This window comes from Mustela nivalis, assembly GCF_964662115.1.
Source record: "Mustela nivalis genome assembly, chromosome: 1".
NCBI classification, from domain to species: Eukaryota; Metazoa; Chordata; class Mammalia; order Carnivora; family Mustelidae; genus Mustela; species Mustela nivalis.
In genome coordinates this window covers 165014418-165035632 of record NC_139020.1, presented here as the reverse complement: position 1 = coordinate 165035632, position 21215 = coordinate 165014418, and the positions used below count along the sequence as shown (strand labels likewise).

Below are 21215 nucleotides of genomic sequence, written 5' to 3'. Positions count from 1 at the left end.
TTTTTTAGAATAAGTCTTTGAAATACAGAATGTGTTTTAACACATCTCAGTTAAGACCAGACACATGGGAGCGCTTAGTTACCACAGGTAGCTGCTCTGTTGGGACAGTGCAGTTCTAGGTAGTTGGCATCCCTCAAGGCTACTGGGCAACAGCCTAACGACTACAAAAGGCAATTTCATGCTTTTGCCTCTGTCTGGCATAGCTTTCTTTCCTTTCCCCACCTGCACTCCCACTCATACTTGAAAGGATTAATGTGAATTATTACCTCCTCCCTGAAGGTTTATGCAGCATGGAAGGAGAAGGGGTACCCTTTCTTCTGTATTCTCATAAGACCTCGCATCCATCTCTATTCTAGTGCCCGCCATACTGCATTATTGTTTGTTATCTCACTGAAAGGAAGGACCATTTCTGAGCCATTACCAGCATGTAACACATTGCACAAAGCACAATTGTGCTGTGCTCCAATCATAACTGTTCATTTTAGAGACAATGGTGGGACTCAATCTGGGAATAGGATGTTAGGGCACTAGGAAAATTTCTTTAAAATTTCCCCCCAATAATTTCTTTCATAGTAAGTCACATAAAGAAAGTGGTAGAAAACATTGTTTGAGGTGCCATTTTTATCAGAGAAATTCTGAACCAGAGAACTGTGTCTTGGGGATTCATGTATCTTTAATGCTCAATCAGTTCTTAGTTTATGATCCTCTCTAGAATAAACAATCTTGATACATAGCTACAAGGCAAATTATAGCTGGGACCAATGGAGAGTACAGCATCTTACCAGCTAAGTAACTTGGGTTCAGTGTGGACATCTGTAATAGGAGGACCAGGACCACCATATTGCGCAATTCCAGAGTAACAATGTGAATGGTATCCCCAGCATTAGCACTTAGTCTGGGTGGCTGGATGCAGTGGTCCTATGAGGTCTAGCTGTAGGTAAACGTAAATATCTGTGACATGCCACTAGCTTTAGGCATCTGAACCAGGTTATCTAGGAGATTAGCTATAAACACAGGGAAAATCAGATCACAAGGTGCCATGCGTGTTCACACACAGAGGTATTGCCCAATACCAGAAGGACTACAGCTCAGAGTCTAAGTGTAAAATCAGTGTGTGGAACTTGGAAATCATTCTCCTATAGCAACAGGTCCCAGATGGGAGATTTGGTTCCTGGGTTGGCATCTAGGATATATTAATTAAGTTTTGAATCAATGTTCTTGGACTTAGATAAGGAAAGAATATATATTCCTTCTTTGTCCTCTCATTTTCCCACCAAGATCAAACAGGGAAACACAAAGTTCATGTGGGTAAAACCAGTGACCAGAAGAGGACCACAGTCAGACCTGGCAGGTCACAGAAGAGATGCCAGAGAACTGGGTTTGAATTCTGACTTGACTGTGGGATTATGGACAATCTGCTCAACATCACCAAGCTTCAGCTTCATGATCTGCAGAATGAAGATATTACCATCCCTACCCCACAATGGTTTTGTGCAGCATAACCGAGATGGGGTACATGAGGCCCATGCATGGCTTGTGGTAAGCATTATCAGTCAGTTTTTGGCGTATAATATCCTCAGAATCTCAGTGCATTTATTTTGCCATCCCATGCCTATGGCTTGGCAGCTCTGCTTCAAGCTGTAGGTCTGAGGTTTGGCTGGAGCATTTCTGCTCCACTGTCTCCTTCTAGGGCTCAGGCTAGATGGGGCAGCATCTACATGGGGTACATTTTTTCTCATGACAATGTCAACAGATGAGAGGGGAAAGCACAATTACACAAGCACATTTCAAACCTCTGCTTGGCCAATGTGAATGACGTAGTCAAGGGATGGGGAAGCACATTCTGCCCACCACGGGGCCACAGCAAGAGTGATAATGACAGGCAAGTGAACACTTGGAGCCAGTCACTCAATTTACCACAGTATACAGATATAATGACCATCTACTTGTTTTTACTTATCTAAACATTTCAACAGAATGTTCTTACAGATTTCCAGGTAGTTCTTACAGTATTTCCTTCTTTCAAAAGTAGGCTGTCCGAGGGATTGTTGCAGAAGATAAGCAGATGAATAAAGACTTAGGGAGAGAGATGGCTAAAGGACAAAGAGAATAAAATGTTCCCAAGCAGGGTCACCCATCCATCTTAATTCTGGCCCTAACAGTAAAGATCTTGCCCTGATCCAGCACTGAGATCATTACAAGAAGAAATTTTCCACAGCGACCTGGTGAGAACATATCCTAAGTCTGGTGGTGTAAAGGCTACAAAATAATGCTTCTCCTCAAAGGTGTGGTTATCAAGCCATGTTGAGAGTTCAGAAGGTGAAAAAATCATTTTAGAATTCATGAAGAAGATGAGCATTAAAGTGGGCTTAAGAGAATGAGTTCTGCCTGAGAAGTAAAGAGGAGCACTGGAAGAGGGGAAAGACACGAAAAAAAGTGTATAAACCTCACTGATACTCCATGGCTAAGTATAACAGACATTGATTTTTACACTTCTTAAGTCAGGAGGTGGGAGGTGGACTGGGCTGAGTTTGCTCATACCTCTGTGGTCCCTGGCATCTCTAGTCTGGGCTTGCCTGGGGGCACGTAGGCTGAAGCAATTCTGCTCTGTGTGTATCTTGTTTTCCTACTGGACCAGTGGACTGACTTGGAACATCCTTCACAAGATGATGGTAGAAGCAGAGGAAGGCAAGCAGAAACACACAGTGGCTCAAGGCTGAGAACCGGCACAGCATCACTTCTTCCTCTTTCTAGTGCCCAAAGCAAGCTAGATGACTGGACTCTGGTGCTGGGAGGGTCCTGCAGAGTTACATGGCAAAATCTCATGGATACAGGGAAGAATGAAGAATTGGGATTGCTAACACAAACCCATTAGACAAAAGTAGAATGGCAGCAATGAGGAATAGTTTTTGCAGAGATCTGTGTTCTCAAAGGCTCTTGTAATTGGGAAAGCCCACCCATACTTTCTCATGTGGTCTCCTTGCTATGGGCCAGTCTAGCTTCCATAGCAAAAAGCTCAGGTGAGAAGAGTTTGCTACCCATGGGACAGATTATTCAGCCTAGATGATTTGTAAGAAGTTCTATCTGGTATCTAATGCCTTTTTTGTTTCCCTTCTTTGATACTGGTTCTGTCGTGTAGGTTTTTGGTCCTGCAACAGTTCACACAATTGAGGACTGTGCACTGGTCCAGTGGTTCTGGCTTATCTCTCCTTGAGCAAGCCAGCAGTGGGTGTATATGCACAAAGTGGAGCAGGACCATCACCCCCACAGCAGAATGCTGGGGTTCTACTAACCTGGCAGACATACCTGATACCTTCCCTTTCCTCATCTTCCACATTCAGCCCCAGGTCAAGTCCTGTGGGTTTTACCAACTCCTTCTTCCTCACTTCCTCTCCACTGCCACCTCCTTCATGTAAGCTGCCATCATCTCTTGCCTGGACTACTGCAGTAGTCTCTTAATAGCACCCTCCTCACTTCATAAACCACATTTCACAGTAATCTCTTTAAAATGCAAATATCCTAATGTCACTCACAGCTAAAAATGTTCTCCCTTCAGATACGTCTTGTTCCATACTCTGCCCTCTAGCCTCAGCCTCAGTGATCATCATCTTTCAAGACCCCCAACCCCTCCTACCCCATTCATTGCTTCTGTCCCTCTAGGCTTCAACTCATCTGTCACTTGCTCAGAGAGCCTTCCCTGATCTCCTTGACAAGTCAGGTCTCTCAGTTACAAGCTCCTCTAGCACCACAGTCTCTCTTTTATGGCATAAACCAGAATCTCCAACTTCTATTCATTTCTGTGATTACTTAACCAGAATCTGCCTCCCCCACTATTCCATAATGGTGGGCTGGTACATTGGCTATGGGTGTAGGGTTGATGTGTAGCTTTTATAGATTCCTGGGGTACAACTACCACAGAAGGATTCAAGTTTGCAGTTATGGCTTGCAAAATTCTGAAAACTTAATAACTGACTCTCCTGAGCTAGTATGACCTGGCTTCAGCATACTCCTAGGGCAGGCTTTCTCTCTGGTTTTGCACCCTCAAGACCAATAAAGTGTCTAATTGAAGATCCACAAGTATTTGGAGAATGAATGAATGAGCAATGCTGAAGTTTAAATGAGCCTTCAGGACAGCTATGTACAGATTAAAGACTTTGAATGCTTGCCCCAAGAAAGGAATAAGAAAGTCATGACATTTCTGTCCTCTGAAGACTATATATTCATTTTTATCAGGCACAAATATAAGTACTTTACAAATACTAGCCCATATAACCTTCATAACAATTAAAGGCAAATACTATTAGTACTCTCATCTGGTAGATAAGGAAACTGGAGCTCAGAGTAATGTCCAAGTTGGCAGATGTGGGCTTTGACCCAGGAAGTATGACTGTACAGCCCATGTTCCTAACCACTATGCTATGCTGCATCAGGACCAGCTCTGGAGATGGTCCATGGCCCACATTCTTGACTTGCTCCAACCTCAGTACACCCATCCAGGAACATGAGTGTGTGCATTTTAAGTTACTGCCACTCAAGAAATAATAAAATGGAAAAAAAAATTTAAAAAGTTCCAGAGATGAGGCTCTGAAATGTTGGGGGAGATGTGGGTTCTTCTGCATAAGCACAGAGGAGAAAGAATTAAGTGTTTTCCAGAGCCATGATACAACCACAGGGAAAGACTTTAAACATTTATTTACCAAATTCTAGCAAGAGGATACTGACTTGGTCAACTTCTATAAAAGGAAACAATAAAACCTGAGAAGTGAATTTGGAACATTAGTGTATGTACAATGCTCTTCTCTGCATGTAGTCTCACTTTACCCCTAAGACCATCCTGGGAGATGAGGAAAGTCAGGCTCATTATGATAAGGTAACAACACCAAAGCTCAGAAATTAGGGGACATACCCAAGGACTCATAACCACCTATAAGCAAAACTAAGCCCAGTCTGTGCCAGAGGTTGGCCAGATACAGCCCTCTTACACTGCTCAGTGTTACTTCCCTAACAGGTCTCATAAAATTATAGCTGCTCAGAGGAAGTCAATTCCTAGAGCTAATTATGCTGAGGAGCATTATAAAGCAAAATGTAATTAGATTTGAAGCAAGTTGACAAAGGTTCTGGGATGATAGCCTAATACTGCAATAAGGGTTGGAACTGTGTCTCTAACTTTTGATGTAGTTGTTAATTTAAACAGTAGGACTCCTAGGCACTATGTGCCTACTGTGTGCAGGCACTGTCAAGGTCAGACATGAATTCCTTCCTTCATAGACCATTCTATGTGCAGTATTGAGGATCACGCCCCCCTCTCCCCCAAATCAAAGTACTAATATGGAATTTTTGTGTGGGATAGACACAGCATCCGTTTAGAAGGAAAGGCTAGGGCAATCAGATTGTGGGGTAGTCTTGAATGTCAAGATAAGCAATTTGATTTCATCCTGTAGGCAAAGAAAGGCCAATGAAAACTTTTAAGCAAGGGAATGACATCACCATCAACTTCAAAATAAAAATAATAGCTACTATTCACAGAGTACCTATTGTTTTCAAAGCTTTCAGCCTGCAAACCCTCACACCATCCCATGGGGTCAGAACTAGTATCAACGCCACTTGGCAGAGGAGGGAGTCTGAGGACAGAGATAACACAGCTCCTAAGGGGAAGAGCCTGGATGTGACCCCACATCTACCTGATTCAGTTTACTCTTATCCTAAACACTCGGCAGGATCTTTGCTTTTGGACATACCCTGTACAGCACATGGGGACAGAGGTGTGGGAGGTGTGGGCATTTTTTTTTTTTTGGGGTGATAAAGGCATGAGATGAAATTTAAGAGGAGAGAAAGAAAGAGCCGAGAAGCAGGAAGAGAAACAGCCGCTGAGGCAGGCAGTGTTAAAGAAAGCATGCAAATGTGAGTTTTAAGACAGAAAGAAGAGGACAATGGTACAGAAAGTTACCTAGAGGTCAGGCAGGATGGGGATGGACAAGGAACTATAAGATCTGCCAAATGAAGAGGATTTCAGGGACTTCACAGCGCTTTCAAAGGAACGGTGGGGGTGGGCACCAGATTGCTGTGGGCTGAGGAGTGAGTGGGAAGTGAAGACAGGGCCAGCAGCATGTAAACTTACTCTTTCAAGAAATATGATAGTGAGGGGGAGGGGAGGAAGAAGGCCTGAAATGGGAAGATGGTGGCAGGAATGGTTTTCTAGAGGGGTGGAGGTGGGGAGAGATTCAAGCAGTTGTAAGCTAGAATGAAAGCAGAGACTGAAGGCTACCAGATGGGGGAAGTTTTCCCTCAAAAAGCCCCAGAAGGAGCTCCAAGGGATGGATGGAGAACACAGAGAGTGGCATTAGTAAGAGATCTTGTGGTTGGGCTCCTCCAGCGCTGTGAAATGACTGAGGTGGATCTGATGATCTCTGTAATGCCTTGCAGATCTAATTTTCTTTCCCTTTCCTTCTTCCTCCTTTCCTCTTTCTCTCTTGCCATAGTATTTACTGAACACCTACTATGTGCTAGATCTTGCGCTAAGCTCTGTGGCTATTATAATGAATGAGACAGTGTATATCATCCTTACAATTTAAGTGACATGATAGATACTAAACAAGAAGATGCACAAATATAGACATTGTGTTACTACACATTATATGATATTGTTAAAAAGTGTTATTGTTCATTGAGCTCTTCCAACATACTCAGTACTTTATAAGCATTTTCTCATTAAGTACAAACCCACACACAACCCCTAAGAAAGGTATTATTGGTATTTCCTTTTGCATATCAGGAAAACTAAGACACTGAGGTCAGATGACTTCACACAACTCAGGTGGAGCATGATTCAACCTATACTTGCCTGTCTTCAGACAGATGCTCATCTGCCACACTGTCCTGGTTCCTTGTGTTTAGAACAGTGAGCACCAGGATGAACAAGTTCTGTAGGCGTACCCATACTAGGGAAGTTTGCAAACCTTGAGAACTGGGAAGAAATCAAGAGTTCATTTACTCTCCTTTTCCTCCAGGTGTAGTTCCTGAACCAGCAGCATCCACACCTGGGGATTGTTAGATCACAGAAGCTCCAGCCCTGCCAGACCCACAAGATCAGGATCTGCAGGTGTTTGGTATGTACCTTAAAGATGGAAGAAGTCTGGTCTAGAGCCCACTTCTCTTATTCGAGATGGGCAGTCTAGGCCCAAGCTTTCAGAGGTTAAACACGTGATGGAACTTGAGGGACTGGTGCCAGGAGCCCAACCTAGGCCCTTCCTCTCTTGTCCTAAGGCCAGAGGGTAGGAGAACAGCAAGGAAGGGCGCGCAAGGTGCCCGGCGCGCGCAAGGTGCCCGGCGCGCGCAAGGTGCCCGGCGCGCGCAAGGTGCCCGGCGCGCGCAAGGTGCTCGCGGGTTCCCGGGCCTTGCCGGGCTGAGGCGGCGTGGGCGCCCTGAGGGCCGGGCCCGCCGCGCGGCGTTCCCGTCCCCGCGCTGGCCGGGCCCGGCCCCTCAGCTCCACCCCCTGCTTCCCCCTCCCGCCCGCTCGCGCCTCCTGAAAAGCCAGCCCGCCCGGGGCGGCGGCGCAGAGCCGGGCCCGGCGCACGAGGCAGCCAGCGCGGCCATGACGGCGGAGAAGGCGCTGCCTCTGGGCAATGGGAAGGCTGCAGAGGAGGCGCGGGAGTCTGAGGCGCTGGGAAGCGGCGGCGGCGGCAGCGGGGGCGCGGCGTCCGCGCGGGATCCGCGCGACAAGCGCGACAAGGCGGTCCACGAGCGTGGCCACTGGAACAACAAGGTGGAGTTCGTGCTGAGCGTGGCTGGGGAGATCATAGGGCTGGGCAACGTGTGGCGCTTCCCTTACCTGTGCTACAAGAACGGAGGAGGTGAGGCGGCACGCGCGACGTGAGGGAGAACGGGGAGGGGAACTCAGCCCGGTGGGGGCGGGGAGCAAGGGGGCGAGCGCGCGACCCCGCCCGCGCCTGCGTGTAGCGGGACCCTCGGGGGAATGCCCTCTGTGGGCCACCTGGCGCGGGAGCATTTCCCAGGGCTAGACTCGCCTCTCCCAGGGCGCATGTGCTCGCGCCTCTTCGCACCTGAATGTGCCACCTGCTGGCACGCGGGGACTTGACAGCCAGGTGTGTTCTGCAGCAACTTGAGGTGGAGGCCTAGGCTAGGAGCCCTTGCTTTTTGTACCCGTATCACTGTTAAGGAGGAGAAAAACCCTTTGATCCTTAGCTTTCCTCACTGGAAACCAGCATGAAGGAAAGGGACTCTCATCGTGATCTGAGTAGGCTCAGGTTTTGAGCGCTTACTGAAATGCCAGACTCTGTAACAAGCTTTACCTACATCATCTCCTTGCATCCTTAAAGTCATCTTTGCGGGCATTGGCGTACCCATTTTGCAGATGAGATACAAAGGTTCAAAGAAATAACCCTGTGAGAGGTAAAGATGGAATTCTGCCACCAAGGCCTTGTTTTAAACTGGTATTGGACTGACAACAGGGAAAACTTTAAGTTGGGGCATTAATGTTTGATTACCTGCCCAGTCTTTCATTTGCCCTTAAGGCCTTCACTAGGTCCCCTTCCTGGCCCATCTGGTGGAAACATTGGCCCCAAGCACTTCCTTTCACTAGTCTCAGAGCCTCCTAAGACAAATAGCAACAATACTGATTTAATGTGTAGGAGATACTTAGAGGTATTGGAGCAGGGAACAGGGAAAGGAAGGAGATGAGAGAGTCTTTCCTAGTGATGTGTCCAAGTCAGTTTGGTGGTGATGCTGCAGTGAATCCTCAAATCTTTCCACTCAAGGACTTTAGGAGCCTCCACCTATCATATTTGCAGGACAGAAGGCGGTGCATGGCAAGGGTACCTTGTGATACCTTCTTGGGCACAATTTCTCTAAGGAAAAGCCTGTGTCTATGCATTCCTTTCTCTCCCTGCTGTTCCCCTGCTCCTCCAGCAGATCCCCAGATTCCACTGAAGGTGGCTCAGAAGTTGGCTGGCAGGGACCACACTGTTAGGTTGCGTGGAGCTGGACTTCCTGTGCGAGCAGCTGCAGGGACAGTGAGAAGGGTACTTCTTGGCCCGGGCCCTTTCTTTGGAGACATTCACTCTGAAGGCACAGGCTGCTCCAAGCCTGCTCTGCACTGGTAATGAAGTGGCCGCCGGTGTTGGTGGCTTGGCACGAGAGAGAGAGAGGGAGTGGCCTTGGAGACCCGGAATGTGCCCTATGGCCTCAGCTGTGAGTTCTGCCTCTGCAGATTCAGCCTTTAGTAGCTGCCGTGTCTTCTTAGAAACCTGTGGAAACCCTTTAGGGTAGTCCCAGGCAAAAACTGTTTTAACACCTTTTTTTAAATACAGGAAATTATTATGCCAAAACCAAATGCATGCCTAAAAGGAGAAAACAGAGTAAGTTGGGTTAATTACAAATTCTGCACAGATTAAAAAAAAAAAAAAAGGTGTAGTGAGCAAAGTTTAAAAATTAGGTTTTTTTTCTCTGTAATTTGCCAAGAGTCTCCGTTAGGTACACAGATAACCTGATTTAATTGAGCTAGTTATCTTAAGGATTGCTAGTTTTGTGAATACATAGGCTAAAAGTTTTTCAGAAAGTGCCACCTGTTAGGTTCTAGAGGGTTCACAAGTATACTACAATGTATTAGGAAACCTACTGCAGCTTGTTGTAAACACTTAGATTTATGTTCAGCAAACAGATCCTCTTGTCCCTTCTCACACACTTTTTGCTTCTGATAGAGTTGGGGTATCTGATTACCAACTGCTTGCCTTTAAAAAAAAAATACACAGTTCTATTCATAGATCCTAACAATAGTTTAATGAATTTCTTTCCCATTGTGAAACTTTAAAAAAAGTATCTTGCCCAAAAAAGCTAAAACCCTTTCAAAATCTGGTAGATGCTGTCCTACTATCAGGATTGATCGAAACTGTTGTTATTAATTCTAAGGTTAAAGAGACTTCATTTAGCAAAAAGCAATTTCAGTTAAAGCCTTCGTTTGTGAGATCAGAAGTGGGCAATAGCATGTGTGTTCAGGCTTTGTTATTAGATGGGTGAGAGAGAATGAGGGATTTGAAAAAAATCCCTTTCTGGTTAAAATAGCTCATGTTCACCTCAGTTATTTAATTTGTTTCACAGAAAAGCCCAGGCAATGGGTATTGTGTGTATCAAGATAGGAGCCCTAAAGCTTATGGTAGTCTTTTCTCAGACTGATTCAAAGTCAACTTTTCTGAATAGATAGATTCTTACAGCAAACCCCTTATAACTCAGCTCCTTTATCTGACTCTCATGTGCTGGGGCCTGAGGCTGCTTATTGCACATCTCCTGGAGAATGCATCTCCTAATGAAAACATTCTTTTTGTAGATTACTTCCAAAGTAAATAAGAAGAAGGGGTCACCCTTACCTCGCCTGTTGAGGTTACTTTAGAATACAAAAGGACAATGTAATGTTCAGAAAGGGAATTGATTTAACCTATGCTATAGGGTGAAATATATAAACACAGAATCAAGGAAAGAAAACACTTTGACATTATCATCTTAGATGTACATTTCTGTGAGAAGAGTGGTATAGATATTGATTTTTAAAGCCCCATTTTACAGATGAAGTTGAGGCTGGGAGATGGGAGGTAGATGTACAAACAGCACAGACCCAGGGCCATATTTTCTGACTCAAGGTGTGGACTTGACTTTAAGCTCAGAGAACATGTCTCACACATAGGAGGTGCTTATTAAAGATTTCTTGTGTCAAACTTGAAATAGTAGAGGCAATTTTAACCGCATTTCCTTACTTTGCATCCTTGTAGGGGCGTTCCTGATTCCCTACGTGGTGTTTTTTATTTGCTGTGGAATTCCGGTTTTTTTCTTGGAAACAGCTCTGGGACAGTTCACTAGTGAAGGTGGCATTACATGTTGGAGGAAAATTTGCCCTTTATTTGAAGGTAAGCATTGAGTTAGAAAATGAAGTGGTTCCTGAGTGATGTCAGTCTGTGAAAAGTAGCTGAGACTGTTGTAACAAGGTGGAGAGAGATACAAATCATTCCCTTTGTTCTTTCAGGCATTGGCTACGCAACACAGGTGATTGAGGCCCATCTAAACGTGTACTACATCATCATCCTGGCATGGGCCATTTTCTACCTGAGCAACTGCTTCACTACAGAGCTTCCCTGGGCCACCTGTGGGCATGAATGGAACACAGGTATGGCCCCCAGGGAGGGTCTGTCTGCTGGTGCTGGGGGACTTGGCATTGGGGGTATGCCCATATCCTGGAGATCAATCAGCCTTTGGCCTTTTGACATGAGTCCAGACTCCACTGAAATTGGAGGTCAGTTCTTAACTGGGTCTGGTTTCATTCTGTGGGTTGCAGCCCTGAGCCTGAGCTGAGCCCTGGCCCAGGAATTGGCACAGGTAGTGGAATGGTGATGTTCTTTCCTCACTTTGCCAAATATAGAGACTGAGCCCTGTGCAGGCAGGTATGAGGGGGTCAAGCTCCATTTCCAGCCCTGCATTTCTGGATATCAGATTTTCCTCTCTAAAATGAAGGGGTTAGACTAGATTAAGGGTTGCAAACCAGGGGCCTACACACCATTAGGTTTTTAATCAGTGATCAGTGAATTTCAAAAATGTATCTCATTGACAAAATTTAAAAACCAGAAGACCTCACATGAAAATCCAGATTTCCAATTTCTCTTGAAAAATTAAAAAAACAACCTGGCAACAGCAGACCCACATTGCCAAATTCTTGCTTGGCAGCAATTCTGGGGCTAATAAGCAGTTGTCTTTGGATAACACCTCTGTCCTCAATTTGGCCACAGTCTCCACTTAGTCCACATTACATATTTACTTTACCTGTCTAACTCAGGTAGATATTTGAATTTACCACTCTCCTACTCCCTCGAGTGGATAACTTTTTAGATTACTTTGGATTCTAATGTGCTGTTGGCTTTTCAATTTGTCCATCCTATTAAGATTGAGTCTTATAATCCAGGGAAGACAAATAACACGTTCAATCCCTATCTGACGGCCAGGTTCAGAGCAGACATCACCAATTGATTGTAGACCTCTTCCCTTTTTGAATCTAGTCTTGGCCTCAGAACCCTTCTCCGCTCTGCTTCAGGGAGCCACTGCCTTTTGACTGGAATCGGCACACGTGCTTTAAGCTATTCATCATCTGTGTTATAACCTGTGGTTAGGTTGTCTCTGGAAGTGGTCTGTCATCCTGAGATACAGTAAGACTGGGTAGGATGTTGGTTACCAGCAGAAGGAACAGTAGCAATTAGGCCTAGGAAGTGCTGTGAAGTAGCTTCTAGTCCTGCATGACTTTATCCAGCTCCCACCCATTGCATTTTGTAGAGGTCTCTTATTGTCTCTCTTTAGGGTCGTGGTTCTTAACCTTTCTTTGGCCAGGGATTTCATTGGGATGTTTTTCAAATTAAAATTCAAGTGTATACTCTAGAAGGCCTATGAGTCCTCCATGATAATTTAATTCTGTGTGTTTATTTTGAGGACACTCTAAAAATATGCACCCATGGATTCTGTGCACAACCATCTTATAACCAAGGTCAGGCAGGAGGTTGCAGTGCCTGGCTGTGCGTGTTTGCAACTTAAGATTTGTTTTTGATAAATAGGATGGTGGCCAATGGAGAAGACCAGAGAGATTTAATTTATAAATGGTGCTTCAGTACTAAGTGAAGTCCAGTTAAGAATGTAGCAAACTCTAAGAATAAGGATGTTGCGCAAGTGTGACCAGAAAAAAAATGGTAGTAGCATTGAATCTCAAGTAGCCAGTGGAAGAACAGGCAAGCAGAGCTCCATAGACCCTGCCTCCTCCCTGTTGATTCCATTTTTCTGCTGGGAAGTCCATTTAACTTCACAAAATGGCATTATACTACACATCGATTTTATGCTATCAATCTGAATTGTCTTTTGTAGTTGATACTTAATGTATAAATTTAATTCTGCTTTTATAGTTGTATGATTACCATAATACTATAATCACTCATTTATTTGTACATAACTAAATGTCATTTTAATAAAAACACCTTGTCCATATCGGATGTCTGAGAAATTTTTTTTACTCTAGGGGGGAAAAAAAACCCTTGTTTTAGAGACTGATCAAAACTAAGGACTCCTCTCCCTGGATAAAGGCACAAGGGCACCTATAATCTCGGGTTTTCAGACTCTTTTCAGGACTTTGTGTACCCCACACCCATCCCCCTCTTCAGAAGATGATGAGCACTTGCCAAGGGAGCAGGAAGGAGGCCAGTGATCAGAGGACATTTCCCCAGCAGACTGCGAACCTGTCTGCCCCTGGTTTGTAGCCCCCTTTCGCTAAGAGTGTGTGAACACTGTTGATGTGGTGAACATCAGGTATAGGAGGGCTTCCTGCTCCAGAATTCACAGATGTAGCTGGAGAATTTGCTCACGTGTGAGGAGAGAGCAGTACCTGACTGGGCAGAGCACTGGCTCTATGCAGACTCTGTTGCTGGGTGCAGGGCCCCTGCAGTGAATGGCACAGCTGCCCTCAGGGAGTTCCCAGTCTGGCTCTGGTTCCCAGTCTGGCTGAGGTGGCTCTGTAACCAGGGGTGCTGTAAAGAACTATGGGTCCCCTGGTGGGGAACAGAGCTGGGTGATGACCATAACAAAGCAGCTGACTCCCTGGTCTGTCTGCAGTTGGCTGGTGACTTTGTAGAGGAGGGAGAGGGTATAGGTGCAGGTCCGTTGACTATTTCTGGCCCTTAAGGTTCTCCTTTTCAAAATAAAGGGAGTTGGAGAAGGTGGTTCCTTGGAGGGCCTTTAAATCCTAATTTTCTTAGCATTTGAGGGGAGGGAGATTGAGTAAGTCTTCCTGGAGGAGGAGGTTGATCTGGGCCATTAAGGTTCAACAGTTGGATGTTTTTACCTGAAATTCGAATCCCCCTTGGTCATTAAGTTTCATGAAATAAAGAGACATTCAACAAAACTTTCCTTGGACCAACAGATCAATTGAGGGAATGGTGAAGAAAGCAGAAATCCTTTACACATACAGGCTCAAGACATTTCATCCAGTTATCATGTCTTTATGAGGCAGCTACAATGTTAGTGTTCTACATGAAGGAGAACTCAGTCTCAAATGCATTATTATCCTAGTGACCCCATGACTGACACAACTCCTTTAGTCCCGCCATTCCTGCTGGGGCCACTAGGCAGGACAGAGATGCCATGGGCAGGCCTTCAGTAGAGAAATAGAAAAGAGGGAGCAAGGCAGGAAGGAAGAGTTGGATAGGACGTATGGAGTGGGACTGAGAGAAGAAGCCCTGCCCCCCCCCCCAATTTTGCTCCTGTTCTAATCTGACCAGACCTTTCTCTTAAACTGACAAGTTATTGATCTCCATCCCCAGTGTTCTCTGAGGCATGTTTGCTTGGAGCGGCTAGGTAAAACCAGCTGGTTGCATCATCAAATCTGAATGTTTCCCAAGGTCCAGCCCTTGCAGAGGTTAATCTTCTATTTCTTGTCTTGTTTCCACTGTAGAGAATTGTGTGGAGTTCCAGAAACTGAACATGAGCAACCACAGTCATGTGTCCCTGCAGAATGCCACCTCTCCCGTCATGGAGTTTTGGGAGTAAGTGGAAAATGATTTGTGTCCCTTGGCCTGTGAGGCCTCTGTCCTGGTTCTGCTCAGTTAACATTGCCCCACTCTGGGAAAAGCCTGACCTCTTCTTTCTTTGGCTTTGCTCGTGCTAGCTTCTGTGGGCATTTGACGGCTTTGGAGATTTTAGAGGTTTCCCAAAGAAGCAGCTGAGAGAAACGATTTTTTTGTTCTTTGATGACCTGTCAGCATGCCTGGTTGCTTATTAGGGTAAGAAACACTCGTAAAATGATAGTTAAAAAAGAGGCATTTTTAACAAAAGAGGAGACAGCGTGTTTGTAGTAACCTAAGTCAAAACTGTAGTCTGGAAAGCAGAAGTCTGGGTGGGGGACAGGGGGGATTCATTTTCTTTCAGTAGCTGAGGTGTCATGCTCAAGGGAAGCAGATCAGCATTGATGGATAGAGGTTATAAAGAGGCTGGTTTCAAATGTGCTTAAAGCAAGAGCTTAGTTTCACAGCACTATCTGCAAGTACTTCTGAAGCTTGTGATCACCCATCTCTGAAAGTGTTCAGCTAGTGGAGGACCTCTAATCATTGTTGGGGAGGTGTTTGAATCTACCCACATTCTAAGCAGTAATTGTGTGGATGGTCATTTTTCTTCATCAGCCTTCCAGAAGGGTTTATGACCTAGTGGTTATAGGGCTGCCACAAATGGTTATAGAAGCTGTTCACTGCACAAACCTAGAGGGCATCATTTATATAGTGAAATGTGTGCTCCAGAATTGTGCATTACCAACATGCATAACAGGACACAGTGGCTCTGACTTAGCATCTTCTGAGTAGAGGTAGGAGGATCCCTTGTTCCAGGTACTGAAGAGATGCTTCCTCTCTGAGTCAGAGGTTGGGCTAAATGCTTTTGGAGGCTTTCAATCTGAAAAAAATATGGTTTTATTCAAGAACATCCCTTACCTTAATCCCTAATGCTTATTATAAGTAGTGTAGAGGGCCAGTGGTTTTATGAGTGATTTTAATTCTCTCCCCAGATACCATTTATCTCCTTCCCTCTTTAGAGGTCATGATGCTGAATTTAGACTGAGCATTCTCAAGTTTACACATGATGTGTGTGTGTGTATCTCACACACATATGTATATACACATGATATCTCACACACATATGTATATACACATGATATATTAATATATAATTATACATTTTAATAAGTAACCATGTAAGTTTGTATAAAATTATATGTTACATATAAACTATATGCTATATATTATATGCTATATATATATATATATATATATATATGCTATATGTTATATATTCATCTCCCAAATAGTGCCTAGACCTTTCTTGCATATTTAAAAATTTCATATTGATGGTGTACATTATTTATATTCTCTCACAACTTTGTTTCTTTGCTCAGTATTGGTTTTAAGATGTTCCCATGCTGATACATATAGGTTTGGTTCATTAATTTTTTTCTGCCATGTAGTATTTCAATGTATAAAAAGACTACATTGTGTTTAGCCAGCTCCTCTTGATGGGGATTTAGACTTTCTCCTGTTTCCCACTGTGACTACGCACACAATAAATGTCTTTTCCATGCTTTCCTGTCTGTGTGAATGGAGGTTTCTAGGCGGTATACCTAGTAGTGGAATTGCTAGTAGTAGGGTGCATGCATCATGGGTTTTATCAGATAATGTCAAATTGCTTTCTGAAAGGATCATTCTGGTTTACTTTCTAAACAATAGTGTATGAAAATTCTGCTGTTCTATATTCTAGAAAGCACTTGGTCTGGTTGATTTTTTTTTTTTTTAAGTTTTGAATCTTAGTATTTTAAATTTACTTTCCTCTAATTACTTTCGTGTTTTTTCCTCTGTTTGGGTTTCTCATCTGTGACCTTCTTGCTCATATCTTTTTCTCCTTGGATTGTCTTTTCTCATGGGTAGGAATTCTTGATACATTCTAGATATTAGTATCTTGATACATTCTGAATATAAGTATGCTGCAAATAGCTTTTCTTACTGTGTGGCTTTTCTTATTTGTTTATGGCATACAGGAGTTTCAACGTTATTGAAGTCAAATTTGCCAGTCTCTTCTTTTTGGTTTGCATAATCGGTATCTTATTTAAAATGTATTTCCCTACCCCAAAGTTGTAAAAATCTTCTGTATTTCCTTCCAAGAGTTTTAAATGTTTTATGTTTTCATATTGAGGGATATAACCTACTTTGAATTTTATTTTTGCATATGATGTGATGTAGGAGTTCAGGGTTTTGTTTTTTTTTTTTAAATATAAATTATCAGTTTCTTCAGTAGTATTTCTTTTCCCTATTGATTTGTAATGCTGTCTTGCATATATATTTCTCCTAAAAGTACAGGTCTGTTTGGGGCTTTCTGTTCTATTCTGTTACATTTTCTCTTTGGCTAATTTTATGTTAATACCTCACCTGTACTTTAATTGTAAGCCTGGAGATAGTAAGACAAGTCTCTCAGTTTGTTCTTTTCCAAAATTGCCCTCCAAATTAATCTTAGATTCAGCTTTCAGGTTAAACAATAATAAAGAAAAAAAAAACTCCATGGGGATTTTGGTTGGAAGTATATTGAATTTATAAGTTAATTTGAAGAAAATTGACATCTTTGTGATTGAGCCTCTCTATCCATGAACATGGTATAGCTCTCCATTTATTTAGGTTTTTCAAAATGCCCAATACAGTAGTATTACTTAAATGTTTGCAGACTAGCAGCACGAGAATCACTGGGTTAGACATGCAGATTCTCTAGTCCTCCCCAGACCTACTGAGTCATTGTCCCAAATATAGCATAATAAGATGTGTGCTAGAGAGGAGGCTACTGTGGTGGGTAGGCCTGTGTGGCCTTTCCCAGCCCTCCAGGGCCATGATTTCCCAGAGTAATGTCACAGAGACTTATTTTTGACCTGCACATTTGAGGATCTGTAAAACAGGGTCTCTATGCTTCCTCAGAGAACCCATCCTGAAACCCCACACTAGACAAGATCTCTGTGTAACTTACCATTGTTTTTGCACCATTTATTTCCTTTGTAATATATATAGAAAACCTTAATTAAATCATTTTTTGTGCAATGGATTTGTTTATTGTCTGTATTCCCCAAAAGGTAGTCCTAAAGCAACACCTTATTTGGCTTTACTTACTACTGCTGATCTATGGAAGACCCCCCTCCCCCCAGTGAATATTTACAGAATGGATAGATGAATGGGAGCAAGACAGGCAGGCAGTATTTTCTGCATGAAGAGTCAGAGTGGGATCTGGCAAGAACTCATCCTGTCACTAAGCTGCTGACCCAACAACACTGATTACTTCCAGGATCTCTTTGTAATATCCCTATCACCTACTTACATGGGCACCAAGTGGTGGGAAGAGACAGCTAATTTACATACTCATGTGTAACTGGACCTTTTGGCTTTTCACTTGGCCATTCCAGATGAAAGTCTATCTGGACTTTTTTATGAGAGAATAAACCAGTGGTTCTAGTTTTCTCCTAGACTGCATCTGTACTATATGTGCAGTGTTGAATTTTATGTCCTAAAAGTACTTAAAAACTGGTGTGACACTCCGCTTTTCATAAGATGCTTTTGTCAGCTCTAATTCATCTTTTCTCACAGATGAGCTTAGAAGAGAGACTCTGTGAGATATTCATAACATCCTATGGAAAGCTGTTGGGGCCACATAAATTTGAGAAGGGCCAAAAGCTGTGCTCCTCAGCAAGAACATCTGTTATCTTTGATTAACTCAAATTCCTCAACATATTTTCCTGTGGAATCATTTGGAATCTTTCCCTTCCTTCCCGTACTGCGCCCCCACTCCCGGAGTGCTAGCAGTCCACAAAACACATACTTCGCTGGGAAAGAATTCTTCCTTAAATTCAGCTGACAGTTGACTTCTGGGGCTTTGGATAGAGCATGCCTAATTCCTTGCCAGTGTGACAGCTCTTGAAGTATTGGATCAAGTTTCCTCAGAAGCATTTCTTCTTTGGTTCTTTTTGCTGTTTCCCTGTGTGGCCGGCACACAGATGCCTCCCCTTGGTTCAGGTCTCACATGTGCTCCTATTGCCCTTCCTCGCTGACTCTAACTCCAGGGACCTCATTCAGGACCACACAGCTTGATAAAAATAGACCCTCAGCTGCCTGCCTGTTCACTCATTCCACAAATGTCTGAGCTCCTGGTGCATGCACATAGGAAGGACTATTGCACATTTGGGGGAGGCAGAAGCATGGGATACAGTTCTAGTGCTCTAGAAGCAGAGGGGAGACAAGCCCCTAAACTATCATAAAATCAGTAACAAGATATTAGTTACTTTCCTGCCCATGACTTCACCTTGACCTTGGACGCCTGGCCCAACCTGATCCTCCCCACCCCATCTTAAAGGTTCATTTCCTTTTTCAGTATATAAATTGTTGGTTCAGGCAGTGAGAACAGTTCTGGCCCTGGGTCAGTCTTGGGTTCTTGCTCAGGCAGGAGGTCTAGGGGGCAGGGGCCATTTGTCTTTCTGATGTCAGATTTCAAAATTAGGCCATCCTGGTTTTCTTAATAACTTATTATACATCTGGTATCTGAGCATTTATCTAAATATGTTTGTAGTTCTAAATGTTAAGTGCATGTCCTCTGGTGGGATCAAGTACTGTCAAGCATGTAACTAGCATCATGATATCTGGTGGGCTTTGGTCTTTCTTCACTTAAGGCCTTGAATCCTATTGGTCTGCAGGTTTTCAGCAAGTCCATGTATGCTGTGTATGCAGTTGAAATCACTTTTTGCACGGTGTCCATTCAACTAGCATTTGTTGAACACATACTGTGTGCTGGGCCTAAATTAAGCTCTAAGGGTTTTCAGTTCGATATCTTTATTCAGGAGGATGAGGTCTTATCGTCCTGGTTTATCTTCACTGGATGAGTTTTTAAAATTATTTCTAAATCATTTTGGCCACTTGATTTTCTTTGGATACAAATTCTGGGAGGCAGAGGAGCTGGAGCGAAACCCTGATTCTTTCTGTGGACCTAGCGCCCAGCCCTGCCTCTCTCTCAGACTCGTTCGCCTTACCATTGCCCTCCTCTGCACCGGCCTTCTTTCTGTCCTTTGTCTGTATTTGTCCCACGCTCAGTCACAGGCTTTTGTTGTTCCTTTTGTTTAGAAGAGTCCTCACCTGTTCCTTGGGTGTCTGGCTCCTTCTCATCCTTACATCTTAATGCAGATGTCATTTGGGATGCCCTCTCTGACCATCCCACCTATATTAGCACTTAGCTTCTCTCAACCGCATTTCTGTTATTTTGTCTACACAGTACTTACTGAAATTCCCTTGTCTTTGTTTATTTGTGTATTTTCTCCCTCCCTCCATTAGAATATAAGCCCCATGCCAGCAAGAACTGGCCTTGTTTGTTCCCTATTGTTCGGCCAGCACGTTCTAGATACTTAATAAATACTGGCTGAGATGGATGAGTGGAGGAGGGAATAAATGAATGAATGGATGTTTCTTAACCCCTTGGAGGCAGGTGATCATGATAAAGCCCATCTGCAAGCCTGAGATGATGATTGAATGAGTCCTCACCTATATTGAGCCCAGGATAGCTTAGGCCCTTTGGAAAGGGTTGAATGCAGAAAGAGAATATTTGTGATTGACGTTCTTGTTTGTGAGATGGGGATTAGTCCTGTTCCCTGCCTTGCCAGTTTCTCTGGATCACTGTGAGGATTAAAGGAGAATTTTCATGGGTTGTAAATGGGGTGCCTGAGTTAGCTCCTGGTACTGAGGCTCCATGGCCCGTTTTGCCCCTACCTCTGCAGGTATGGATTCATGGCGGATCCTTGTGCAGAGTTGGCTTGTATGTCTGAAAGAGCCTTTGTGTCTCCTACTGAAGGGTCAGAAGTGCCTCCCAGACCCTTTCCCTAAGTCAGAACCCAACATCGGGTGGCACTGTCTACTTCTGCTAGTTTGGAGAATCCCAATCCCAATGTATTACCCCCTTTGTGTACACAGTGTAGACTTCAGCCAGCAAGTTCTAGAACCCAGCTTAAGTCCTCACTTCCTCCATTAGCACAGCATTCAACCCATCTGAGTCTCCATCTGCTTCCCTGAAAATGAGATGGTAATAGAACCTAACTCTCAGGGTGGCCAGGAGCATTAGATGAGATGAGGCCTATGTGCTTTCCATGTGGTGAGTACTCAGTATGTGGTAGCTAATTTTTACAAGGAAGCTATCATTCAGCTCTTTGAAAGCCTATGTGGATTCTTTTCAGGATTCTTAGAGAAGTTTCTTCAGCCTGGTCTGTTTGCCCCTCAGAGTGGACCTGAACAGCTCCCAGTGCATTTACTTTACTTGATTGTTCTTTTGACACTTTCGGAGAATCTACTGGGTGCTGGGCACCTTATCAGTAACTAGAAGATCTCCAGAATGCTATCTGTCCTGAAGAAGCACATAGCTTAGTGGAGGAACCTGGAAAGTAAACATTATAATAATGAAATAAAATAATTTTTTTTGAAATATAAAGCAACAAATATTTGTAGGATGGTTGCGTTGAGCTAAGATGAGGAAGCCTGGATGCCTGGGCTTTGGGGAGGTTTCATAGAGCTGATGAGGCTTAGTAGGGTTTTGCAGGGAGAATAGAAGTTTATGTGTTTGCCAGTGGAGTGAGTGAGGAG

The 21215-nt window shown here is 43.8% G+C and overlaps 1 protein-coding gene across 1 annotated transcript in view; it reads left to right on the top strand.

The window, feature by feature from the left end:
* Nucleotides 1–7438: 7438 nt before the first annotated feature.
* Nucleotides 7439–21215, top strand: part of SLC6A11 (solute carrier family 6 member 11) — a 124822-nt gene continuing 111045 nt past the window's right edge. The window contains exons 1-4 of the mRNA XM_082683695.1: nucleotides 7439–7850; nucleotides 10779–10913; nucleotides 11030–11170; nucleotides 14483–14573. Of these exons, the coding sequence (XP_082539821.1) occupies nucleotides 7592–7850; nucleotides 10779–10913; nucleotides 11030–11170; nucleotides 14483–14573 (626 nt within the window). The 5' untranslated portion in view covers nucleotides 7439–7591. The remainder of the gene's footprint in view (nucleotides 7851–10778; nucleotides 10914–11029; nucleotides 11171–14482; nucleotides 14574–21215) is intronic.